This window comes from Patagioenas fasciata, chromosome 1 (genome assembly GCF_037038585.1).
Source record: "Patagioenas fasciata isolate bPatFas1 chromosome 1, bPatFas1.hap1, whole genome shotgun sequence".
NCBI lineage: Eukaryota > Metazoa > Chordata > Aves > Columbiformes > Columbidae > Patagioenas > Patagioenas fasciata.
In genome coordinates, this window is record NC_092520.1 from 211,854,343 (window position 1) to 211,866,627 (window position 12,285).

The 12,285-nt window shown below is 51.0% G+C and overlaps 1 protein-coding gene across 4 annotated transcripts in view; it reads right to left on the reverse strand.

Annotated features, from left to right (window-relative positions):
* PODXL (podocalyxin like) overlaps positions 1-12,285 on the reverse strand; it is a 50,517-nt gene that overhangs the window by 4,054 nt on the left and 34,178 nt on the right. For 2 of the 4 annotated variants that reach the window (XM_065837437.2, XM_065837428.2), the window contains exons 3-8: positions 10,764-10,918; positions 9,706-9,771; positions 3,672-3,828; positions 2,271-2,332; positions 2,006-2,170; positions 550-606 (exon numbers count right to left, since the gene is read on the reverse strand). In XM_065837437.2, the coding sequence (XP_065693509.1) occupies positions 550-606; positions 2,006-2,170; positions 2,271-2,332; positions 3,672-3,828; positions 9,706-9,771; positions 10,764-10,918 (662 nt within the window). The remainder of the gene's footprint in view (positions 1-549; positions 607-2,005; positions 2,171-2,270; positions 2,333-3,671; positions 3,829-9,705; positions 9,772-10,763; positions 10,919-12,285) is intronic. The other 2 variants (XM_065837452.2, XM_065837444.2) reach the window with 1 other exon arrangement.

The window sequence follows — 12,285 nt, forward strand, 5'->3', positions numbered from 1 at the left end:
GATTCCTTCATCCCCTCCCACTTCGGAGGCACACGCTAAAGAGTCCTTTGTCACCCCTTTTTTCGGCGGGGGGAGCATGGGGCTCTCACTATGCACCCCTGTGAAAATCCACCTGGATTTCCAGCTTGATTTATTACAGCGCTCCTAATAAATGTCAGGAGACAGGCGTGGGAGGGAATCCACAGAGAAGGAAAGGGATGGAGAAGCAAAACCGCGGGGCTCAATGCTAGCGGGGGCACTGCGAAGGTGCTGCTGGGGGGGCCCTCAGGCTGTACATGGTGGGGAGGATGCGGGCAGGGATGCTGGAGCTGGGCTGGGATGCTCGCAGGGGCTGTTTTGCCCTATAGGGTACCATGCTGGTACAACCCCTTGATGGATGGATGCTCAGGCAGCACTGTGCAGCAAGGGAAAGGGGTCTGTAAAGCCGGGCTTTAGTAGGCTTTAGTCCTGTTAAAAGCTATCGAACCCTACCAAGCACTGTGGGGGGGGTGAGAGCTGGGGTGTTACGGATGCGGCGCCCGCCCCTCCGATCCCTGCGTTGGAACTCACATTAAAGATCAGGGCCACATGTCCATCATCAAACCCGGGGAGATCAGGGTGGATGTGCTGGGTATTTCCAAGGTAAAACAACAGCAAGGTTTAAAAGGAAGGGGGGAAGGAGAGGTTGGAGAAAAATAAAAACTTTCAAGTCATTTTTGGAAGAGAAGTAGGAGGAAAACAAAAGCAACCACCCAAAACAAATCCAGAAAGGTGAAATGTGTTTGATTTTTCTAAAAAAACTATTAGAAAAGATCATCTCTGGTGCTCCAAGCAAGAGCTGTACTGGGAATTGACATCCATTGCTTTGGTTTCACTACCTTACACCATGTCTGGTGGGTATTTACCTCCCCAGCATCCAGCCAGGGCCGGTACCTGCTCTTCTGCACCATCTCCATTCAGGGACATGCATTCCCATTACTAAAAATACCCTATTTCTACCTGTTTTCTCAGCAATACGGGGCAAGAGTTTCATGCTGCTCCCTGTCCCTGCATGGGTGTTTCTCACCCTGATGAGGGAGAGTCCATCTGCAAAACCCTATAAGCTCCAAGGAGACTACAGCACAGTGGAGGTCGAATATCTATCGAGGTCTTACATCCTCCCCCATTCCCTCCCGAAAAAATCAAACCTTGTGAAAACAAGCCTGACTCCAGCATTGGTTTGCTCTTCCCTGCCTCCTGTGTTTGCCTCCATTGGATGGCAAACATTTAAGCAAAGGTTGCCTTATCCTTCTTCATGCAGCTCCTGACATATGGGGCAGATGCTGGGACCCCCAGGGAAGGATGGGTTGGTTTGGGGGGCGAGAAACAACCTGAAATAGGACCCAGGGGTTTGCTTCTCCATCAGGAGGGTGATTTCCTCTAATTGTATCATTTGGCCTCATTTTTGTTCCTCCTTTCTGTTGCTGTCTCTCCTCCATAGCTAAATCCTCAGCAAGTGGAACAGGGACCAATGCAAACCCCAGGTCCATGGTAGAACTCTTCCCACCAGTGCAGGTGGACCCCTGAGAAGGCACCGGGGTGATCCTGGGTACCCAAACCTGCTCATAAAGGTATTTCTGAGATTTATTTTAGGGAGGGATGGATGGGTTCGGAGGGGATTGTTGGGTTGAGAAAGCTTTTCTTGTCGAGATTATGATTTGAGGATGCTGCTCAGCTGGCCTGGGTGGCAGCAGGGATGGATGCTGCTCATTGCTGTACCCCACCACCATGACCACCCCTTTGTTTCTCTGGTTTTCATCCTGGTTGACACCCCCCCATCCTGACACCCCAAAAGGAGAGCTCCAGCATCTCCAGAGCACCCACAGCACTTGGGCACCTCTTGAGCAACACCCAAGGGTGGTACCCGCTGGGTGAGCCAGGATGCTTTCACCAGCAGAGGTTGCAATGCTGGTGCTCTTCATCTCCTGAAGATGCCTCTGGGACAACAAGGTCCCAGGGTACCTGTCCCACCCCTCTCCCACCTTACCTGGTCCTTCTTTTGGGAGAAGCGCTGGTGGCAGCAGCCGTAGATGGCCGCGATCAGCAGCAGGGAGCCGGCCAGGGTGACGATGGTGATGATCAAGGGCGTGCTGAACTCATCGTTGATTATCTCCCTCTCCATTTTGTCGTAGGTGATGTTGGCGATGCCGAGCTGCCACAGAAGGGGTGGGTCAGGCCCAAGGAGGGCTTCCTGTGCCACCCACCTTGGGGGACATCAGCAGGGAATCTGCTGTGCCCATGGATGTGCTTACCTCCTCTAACTTGTCCTTTTTCTCCTTCAGCTCCTCGAGGACCTTTTCAGGGTCCAAAGGGACTGGGGGGAAGAAAGAGGTTGCGATGAGCACAGGGTGGAGGGGCAGGTTGTGCCACCACCTCCTGATCCATGGGATGACTCCCTTTCTGGAGGAGGTGGATGGAGATGTGTGGCCATGGAGCTAACCCTTGCAGATACCTCCATGGCTAGACCAGGAGCTGGGACATCTTCTCCTGGCAGGGGAACAGCCCCGGAGACCCCAGTTCCCCATTGTCCCCAAGCCCTGGGCCATGCACGGCCTGGTGGGGGTTTCTGTTTTGATGGGTGATTTGTGACTGGGACCGGTGAGGGGCTGTAATTGGCTACTCCAGGCCATGCTGGAGTGGTGTAGGATCAGTCCCCAGGGCCAGGCTGCTCTGCCCATGGTTGGGTGCTGAAGGCTGGACCTCTATCCTGATGGCAAAGAGGAAGACAATGGGGCTCAGTCCTTCCTCCCCCTGGCACTAAGGCAGCTTGATGCCTCCATCCTCCCGGTCCCCTGGTGCTAAAGCATCATTTGACCACCCCTGGGATTTCCCCAAAGGACTCTGACGTGGGCAAGCAACTCCCCTCGGTAGTCCCATGGGGAAGGATTTGAGCTGGGCACTGGGTTTGAACCACTTGTGAGGATTTTTTCCTCCTGGAGACTGGTCCCTGCCTTATAGAATGTTAGAACAGTTTGGGTTGGAAGGGACCTTCCAAGCTCATCCAGTGCCACCCCTGCCATGAGCAGGGACATCTTCACCAGCTCAGGTTGCTCAGAGCCCCGTCCAGCCTGGCCTGGGATGTCTCCAGGGATGGCTCATCCACCACCTCTCTGGCCAACCTGGGCCAGGCTCTCATCACCCTCACTGTGAAAAATTTCTTCCTCCTTTCTAGCCTGAATCTCCCTCCTTTAGTTTGAAACCATCACCCCTTGTCCTATCACAACAGGCCCTACTAAAAAGTCTGTCCCCATCTTTCTCATCGGCCTCTTTTAAGTAAGGAAAGGCCACAATAAGGTCTCCCCGGAGCCTTCTCTTATCCAGCTGAACACCCCAACTCTCTCAGCCTGTCCTCCCAGCAGAGCTGTTCCATTCCTCTGATCATTTTGGTGGCCTCCTCTGGCCACTCTCCAACAGGTACTATCATGGATAGGAGAGGGATCTGGTGCATTCATTGGAGACTAAAGCTCATTTCTGGGGTCCTTTTGTCTCTCCCAATGCTCTGAGATAGAGCAACCCAAGGCAAGGAGCCCCTCAGCCAAGCTCTAGCAGACCCTAATGGCTCTGCCAAGCCTCAGGCTTCATCCCCATGCTGGAGCCCCCAACACCGCTCCCTTCCTGCCATCCTCAGGGCAGGATGGTGGGACCATACTCACGGTGCACAATTGCTGTGACTGCCCAGTGCTGGGAGTGGGACTCGCCGGAGCTCAGCATCACCGTGCACGTTTCCCTGCTGGCGTTGAAAGTGTGCTGGCTCGTCGAGCAGAAGGTCTCGAAGAAAGAGACGTTGGTGCTGGCGGTCCTCCACTCGACCTGCGGTGACAGCAGGGGCTCGGCAGCCTCCTCCCAAACTGGGGAACGCTGAGGAGCATCCCACCCCATCGCCAGGGATCGTCCATCCCCAGGGATCGTCCATCCCCATCCTCCACCGTCCCTTTGCACCACTCAACCGCCGCCGGCCCTCCCGGGGAACAGGAAAGGCTTAAAAGTAGTTTCTTTACGAGAAGCCGAGCTTTTGGCTGCCGTTCCTCACCAGGGCCCTGTGACGGCCTTATCTGAGGGCTGCAGCTTTCGGTGTTACAGGAACAGCAGATCCCCAGGGGAAGCAGAATGGGGAGGGCGGGGGAGGCCAAGGGGCCACAGTGGGAACAGGGCAAGGCTGTGCAGCCTCCCCATCACCTGCATTTCTACCCTCTGCCCCCACCAACTCCTGTTCCTGTCCTCCCAAGGGCTTCCCCATGCTCTGTGGCTGCACAGAGGCAAGAGAAGGTGTTTTGCTTTCCGATAAACTGGAGCATCCCTGGAGGGGTCAGCACGGGAGGGATGGTAGATGGGTGGATGGAGCCCATGTCCTCTCTGAGATATTTCTGAGGCTTTTTGCGTCTGCTCAATGCTTTGTAGAAGTTGTGAGCTCATTGAGGTTGAGATGATTGCCCTGCTGCCTGCACAGGTGCTGTGTGCACAGGTCTTATAGGTAAAGATGCTGTATGTACAGCTCCTAAATGCACAGGTAATACATGCACATGGAATCAAGGAATAGTTTGGGTTGGATGGGACCTTCACAGCTCATCCAGTGCCACCGCTGCCACAAGCAGGGACATCTTCACCAGCTCAGGTTGCTCAGAGCCCCGTCCAGCCTGGCCTGGGATGTCTCCAGGGATGGTTCATCCACCATCTCTCTGGCCAACCTGGGCCAGTGTTCTACCACCATCGTTGTAAACTATTTCTTCCTTATGTCTGTCCTGAATCTCCCCTCTTTTCATGTGAAACCAATACCTCTTGTCTTATTGCAACAGGCCCTGCTAAAAAGTCTGTCCCCATCTTTCTTATCAGCCCCTTTTAAGTACAGAAAGGCCACAATAAGGTCTCCCCGGAGCCTTCTCTTCTCCAGGCTGAACAACCCCAACACAAGCCCTTCATGCACAGATGCCACGTGCACAAGGTCTCACCTGCACAGTGATTGTGTGCAAAACTCCTCCATGCACACCAACAGGCAGCACCAGGCAGCACCTGCCCTGCCTGCAAAGGGCTCTGCCCCTGCCCGCTCCAACACCTTAAACCTTCCTGTCACCCTTCAACCCCATCCCTGCCAGGTCCCGCTTGCTCCACCTCAAAGGTGGGAGCTGTCTGGCTGAGGAAGGCACCTTATCTCACCCTATCTTATCTAAGTATTTGGGAGACAGGATGCGCTTGCTGGGGCGGGGGTGAGCTCAGCATTGTGGGGCCCATCCGTCCCTGGGAACCGCTGCTGGCCCTCGCTTGTCCTTTTGCTTTCCATGGGTAGAAACTTCCCCCAGGTCCCTCTGTCAAGCCTGCAGCACCCCAGCCGCATCCCTGGGAAAAGGGATGGGAAACCTGCCCCAGCCCTGTGCCAGGGCAGCGAGACGAGACCTTGGCAAGGCAGCGTCTCCCAGAAAGCTCATTCCCAGCAGGATGGGGAGGAGAGGGTTACAGCTTGCTAGGGAGGGTGTTTTTATCATTTTCGGACGCTGGGTTGTGCTCCTACGCTTTGAATGTCCTGCAGTTAATCAGTCCCTGCCTGTGCAGCGTATTTTGCTCTGCAGGGGCACGAAAAGCCACTCTGCTGTCTCCTCCTTCCCCAGGTTCTGCCTCAGCTTTGCGTTCCCTTGGCCCTTAATAACTCAGTTCTCCTACTGCTCCACGGGGTTAAAAAAATAATAGACCTTTACAATGCTTTTTTTTTTTTTGGGTGGGAAAGGAAATCAGATGCGAGTCTAAAATCCAGCCGAGCACCGAAGTGCTTTGTTGCTGGATGGTGAGCGGTACCTAAACCCCTTATGAGGCTGAACCAGAGGCATTCACCCTTTCCAGGGCTGAAGGAGGACACGGTAAAGCCCAAGGCAGCCGTCAGGGATGCCCCGGTGACGATGCCATGGCCCTGGCATCCCTGCATCCCTCCCCTCCCGCCACCGGAGCCGCTCGCATTCCTTGGCTGGAGTTGACAGGCGCTTGCCGAGCAGCTCGAATCCGGTTCCCACACTGGCGGGGACCTAAAACTAACATCCCCGAATGAGGTAACGGCACTTGAGTCAACATCCATCCCCGCCAGCTGGATGGGGCAAGGGGGACCGCAGCCCTGCTCGGTGAGGGGGTCCCTCCACCTGCTCTGGGGAACCATCCTGCTGTCCCCAGTAAGGTGGGTGTCACACAGCAAATTCCCTCGGGTGCTTGGATGAAGGTTTGGGTGGTCCTGGTCCCACTGTTGCTTTTGCATCCCCTGTCTGGAGCGTGTTCCTCTCCAGCGTCCTACAACTTGCCTCACTCGGCACATTTGAATCCCAGCTGGGGACATGATGGATGAGTCACCCTGGCACCCTGGGAGGTGGCCACAGGGTTGTGTGGCTCAACCAGAGCTTGGGGGACATCAGCCACCTCTGACATGGTCACCTCTTGCTTCATCTAAAGCATTTTGGGGTTAGGATGTGGAACAGAGCGGCCATCCGCTCATCCATCCATTCATCACAGAATCACAGAATGGTTGGGGTTGGAAGGGTCCTCTGGAGATCATCCAGTCCAACCCACCTGCTAAAGCAGGTTCATCCATCCCTCCAAAGGCTGGAGCACCCCAAGCAGCTAACAAAACCCAACTGTAGAAAGACTTGTGAACTGTATCTTGGGAAAGTCATCCTATGTAATGCAAGGCATCAAGCTAACAAGCCTCATTAAGAAACTTGTTAAGATCGTGGTGTAATCAAATGAAGGAGAAGGGGCAAAAGGGAGGGTGGGGGAACATGGATCAAACTTCAGCGTTGGTTAAAAGCAGCAGCTGAAGAGGGAGGATGGTGGGAACCAACCAGCCTATAAAGTATCTTTAGTCCACAAAGTGGTACCAAGCATGTCTTTGGCTCTTCTTTTTCAAGATGTACAGTTTAACTTTTCTTTTTTATTTTAAAATTTATGGTAGCTGGAGAAACTAAGGTGCAGGGAGCTGCAATTCCCAACTGTTTTGCTGAGGTCCCTGCATTGCCAGCATTGCCCCATGAACCCAGCTACGCACTGGAGGGGTAGCTGGCATCACCCCCTCCCCTGCCATGTGTGATTGGGACATGTCCCCCACCATTTGGTCCCATATTACCCTCGATGCTCCCCCAGCTTTTCTTTGGAGCTGTGAGCACAATTCTGCCTGACTCTGCCTGGTTCTTGCGAACCAGGACCGGAGCCATTTCTGGAACATTTTTCCTTATAGCACGCACTTTCCTGTTTTCCCACGGGTTGCAAAATGCAAGGGAATATTTTTTTTTCAGTTTGCTGTCAAGATTTGGCTAGAGACTTGTTTATGGGGCCTACAAAGCAACAGGGAAACCAGATAGTGCCATTTCTCTGTTATCTGCTCAGCTTGGGAGGCATAAAATTTGTTGCAGTTTTCAGGAATGCACTGAGTGGAAAAGTTAACGGTGAGCGGGCGGGAGGTGTTTTGGAAGCCAAGGAGAGCGATGCTATGGGAGGATGCACCCTGGCAGTTTTTCTGCAGCTGTTTCGAGGTGTAATTGGCATTTTGTACTAACAATGCTTCTTCTCGTTATTATGCCCAGGGGAATTGAAGGGAAGCAGGGCGGCAGACTCGCCGGCTCGCCAGCTCCAGCGGAACGGGCAGAGAGGAGCGATGGATGACGCCAAACCGTGATGTTCACCCACCCCTGAGCATTTTCCAGCCTTACCATCCCAATTTCCAAAAAATCCTCCCAGCACAGCTCCAGTAAAGCCACGGGGAAGTCAGCAACTCTGTGCAGAATGTGCGGTTGGACTCCATGATCTCAAGGGTCTCTTCCAACCAAAATGATTCTATGATTCTAGGACTGCACCCAGAAGGTGGGAATCATTAAACACCAGCATGGTTGTAAGTTGCCCAGGTGCTTTAGGCTCCAAAGTGAGATTTTTTTGTTAATCTGATGAAATACTTTCATGTATTCACTATAAAATCTGATGAGAAGGTTCAGACATTGCACAAAGCAGGGATGCTCTCAGGAGGGGTTGTCCTGCTGAGGCATCTGGGCTATGGGCATCGTGGTAATAAGGTCCCTCCTTGGTGTAGATTGACAGAATCATTTTGGTTGTGAGAGATCCTCAAGGCCATCGAGTCCAACTGTTAACCCAGCACTGGCACTAAACCACATACCTAAGAGCCTCATCTACATGCCTTTTAAACACCTCCAGAGATGATGATTCCACCACTGCCCTGGGCAGCCTGTTCCAATGTCTGACAACCCTTTCTGGGAAGAAATTTTACCCGATATGCAATCTAAACCTCCCCTGATGCAACTTGAGGCCATTTCCTCTTGTCCTATCACTTGCTATTTGGGGGAAGTCATCCTCAGCGTTAAGGGCAGCACGACTAAGAACATCATTTCTGCAGGTGTCCAGTCAAGGAACATTTACACCCAGCAGCAGCCAAAGTAGGAAGGGGATGACCATGAGATGGCAGCAGACAAGCATTTCCCCTCCTCCAGCAGCATGGTGGGTGCTATTGGGAAGTCCAAGCCCTCTCCAGGGTTGCCAGGCAGGGCCACCATGGAGGCACGGGGAATTTCAAGGGGCACTGTGGTCAGTAGGAGTGATTGTACTCATCTCAGTGTGTATCTCAGAGGGTTTTAGGAACACAGTGTGGCTTCACTTTGGGTCTCACCACCGTATAGTCAAGAGTCAGTCCATTTTACACATGGGAAAGTAGAGGTTCATGAACCTGAGCAGCTATTTCTGATGCTATACAGCATAAGCTGTGAGAAGGTCCATGAAGTGCCAATTTCCTGATGCTTATGCTGTTACGGCAGTGCTGAGATCCAAAAACCAGAGCATTATAATACCAAAAACCACCTCCGAGCTCTACTCACAGTTCAGACACGTTAAGATCTCACCAACCATGTGACATTGTCTCTTCCTCATTGTTATAAACTTAAAACTTCAGCCTATTTAAAAATGATCAATATATTGTATCTTCCCTATTGTAGGAATCTCACAGTTTCCTCAAGAATCATTTTGAACATGGGTATCCCTCAGAAAAGCCAGCAGACAGTAGCCACCCACCAAAAGGAGTCTTGATGTATAGTCTTGTGTTGGGCTTGCCTTTCCCCAACCTTGGATCTACATTTTATTACTCCCTGGTCTTGTAAAGGGTCTGAAACCTATGAAATGCAGTTTTTTGCTCTCAATTTAGGGTGATATACATCAAGGAGCACAGTGAGTCCCAAACTCCAGTGTGCTGTGCTTCCCAGTTGCTCTGCAGTCAGATCCCACCCTACCCCAGCTGTGAGGTTGCAAGACCTCACCAAGCACACAACAACCGGATGAACTCCACATTTTTTGCTTGGATTTTGTGATGAGCTTCTTGCCTTTCTGCTAAGGCAAAAAGTTTTCTCGTTAGCCTCTGCAAAGGGAAAGTTTCACCCTCTCTAATCTTACATTGCTCTTTTTCTGAGACCTGGGCGGGTTCAGTTGGTCCTTCTACTTGAAGAAGACCACATGAGCCTCTTCACCTGTCATATCCCCCATCAGGTGATGCTGTTGAGTGTGGGTTTGCATTTACCATTTTGCACCCTAAAAGTGGTTGCATCTTCTTTTGATTAAATTACTCTCATTGACGAAATTAGGCTCACATGCCCAGAGCACCACAGCTCAAAAGTTGATCTCCAACAGCAACAATCCTACATAGAAGTCCAAAAGAGTGGTACTTACACAGGTTTTGGCTTCTTTCAGATAGATGGTGGGCCGATTATTTTGCACTTGGTCTTTACAGATGACCTGGAAAGACAGAAGAGAAGCAACTCTCAAATGGTTGACATAGGTTGGAAAGACAGTTGGTCACTGATAAAATAGACTGCCCCAAACCAGGAGACATCCCAACCAAAGCTCTGATCTGTTTTAAGGAAACAAGACAGGGAACCCTTTATTCAACACTTTATAAGCGGAAAGTGTTCTCACAGATAACTGAGGTGGCTATCTGTGGGATATTTGCTAATGCCCTTCCTAAACCAGGCTTAGGATTTGCAGTACGGGATGAAGCAGGAATTGTCTTTGGCAGTAGGAAGATCCATGCTGGTGGGCCAAGTATGCCATCCTGCCCTGCAAAAGATGAGCATCTAGAAACAAGATCCCTTTCCCTCCTTGCCAGCACTTAAATTATACTGGCTTGTGTTTTGAGATGTCTCTACACTCCCAAACCATTTTCTGCTAATATCATCCTCGAATGGTTGATGCTGAGTTGTGGTCTTTGTTCTCTCATCATGCCCACGTCTGTCTCAAGGCAGCTTCTGCTCTCCGTAATGCTTCCCTCTCTCTCCCCAAACTTCACTTCTTCCCTGTTAAGCACCCAAACCTTAAACCCCTTCAACTCCTTCTTCCATTTCACTTCAGTGGAAAGCTATGGGAGAAAGGGGTTTAATGGCAATGAGGGTGGTGAGAGCCTGGCCCAGGTTGGCCAGAAAAGTGGTGGATGAGCCATCCCTGGAGACATCCCAGGCCAGGCTGGATGGGGCTCTGAGCAACCTGAGCTGGGTGAAGATGTCACTGCTCATGGTGGGATTGGATGAACTTTGAAGGTCCCTTCCAACCCACACTGTTCTCTGATTCTATAATCTAGAATTATGCTGCTGCCTTGTGTTCTCCTAAGGTAAATCTCTCTGACACAGCCCTGTGAAGCAAGAAGGGCTGCAGGCTTTATATGTACACGAGATGCCAGATAAATATTAATAGACACCACTACGAAGTGCCCACCTCCCCATAGGCATCATTACCTCGTTTTGCAAAGAAGTACTGGGATGCTGGTGGCCAGGACTGCTGCTCGCCGGCTGGTCCCCTGGGGCTGGGGTTGATGGCTGCGTGCTGGCAGGGCTCTGGTCAGCACTTGTAGGTTTGGTTGACACAGATCTGACATCTTGGCTTCTCTGGTCTGGGTCCCAGCAAAAAACAAGCAGACAGACACTGATACAGTATAGAGAATACAGCTGACAGGTCTGTTCATAGCAGGTGAAAATAAGTTTTCAGCTCTAGCCCTGCTTTGAAGGTCACCGTGTCAAAGCTTGGAGAGGCTTGGGGGTTTTTCTTCTTCCTTTTAAAAATTGTAATTAACTGTGATATGAAGACAATATTATTGCAGACTCTATTTTCTGCTGCTGAAACCCATCAGACTGTTCTGGAGAGAAAAACCCTAAGGTTATGATAGCTGTGAATTTGTAGCTGAGTAATCACTTAAAAAAGGAATATTACTGGGTAAATGGGATGGCCCTCATTTCACTTTATCTGGGCTGTCTTCCATGGAGGTTTCTACAAGAGAAGTCTGTCTGACAAACCAGAATCTCTCAGCGAGTGGAATTCATTGTGCAATCCCACTGACAAGGGCAGCTGTCTCCGTTAGGAGGGGATGAAACACCATAACTTTGGTTGACTGTGTCTCCATCAGCTATGGAAGAAGCCCATGGTCACAGGCTTAGGAGTAGTTGCTGGTACTATGGGAGACAGCCTGAGGTGTCCTGCCTGCCTGCTGCTCCAGAAGTCCACATGCTCCACATCTACCAGCTCCATGCAGGTGTCTCAGATACCTGAGATCATCTCAGAGGCCTTTGTTAAGGTCTGTAGTGTCTTAAGAGTTCCCTGTGCAATGGGAGTAGTGCAAGGAGCATAGGAACCTCCTGCCTCCCCAAGTCCTTTTGAAGGACTGGATCTCCACCCCTGGGTTCCTAACTGATCCTTAAATGGTGTTAAGGAGAATTAAAACACCACATCCTGTTCTCAGCCTGTTTTGGGACTCCTGCCTCTTCCACAGAAAAGATGAGGGATATTTCTCTCCCAGGCACATTCTGAAGGCTCCAGGAGAGAATTAATTTCAAAGCCATTTGTTTCTTTTTCATTATCTCATCTATTTTTAAATGTAAAGAGCTTTTTTAAAACCTCTTCAAGCTCAATGCTTGATGCCAAACCTGAATTAACTTAATTTCATATATCATCCTTTAATGGACAACAGTCCTGTGGAGCAGGAGGGTAAAGAAACATCCTTCATGAAGACACCTGTTTCACCTCCTAATATCTGCTATCAAGCCCAAAACATGGCTTTGATGAAGCCAGTGAAGATGATCTTGCATTAAGACCTTGGCTCATTTTGTGGTGCTGATAGCAAGGAGGACCTGGAAGGCTGAGGAGGGAAGGAGATGGTTTTTTGAGTGGCTTTTGTATGGCAGGTAGTTGGAAATTGGGTCAAGTACAACCTTCTCCAGACAGTGATAATAAAGGGGTTCAGTGTCATCACAGCTTTTATTCAGA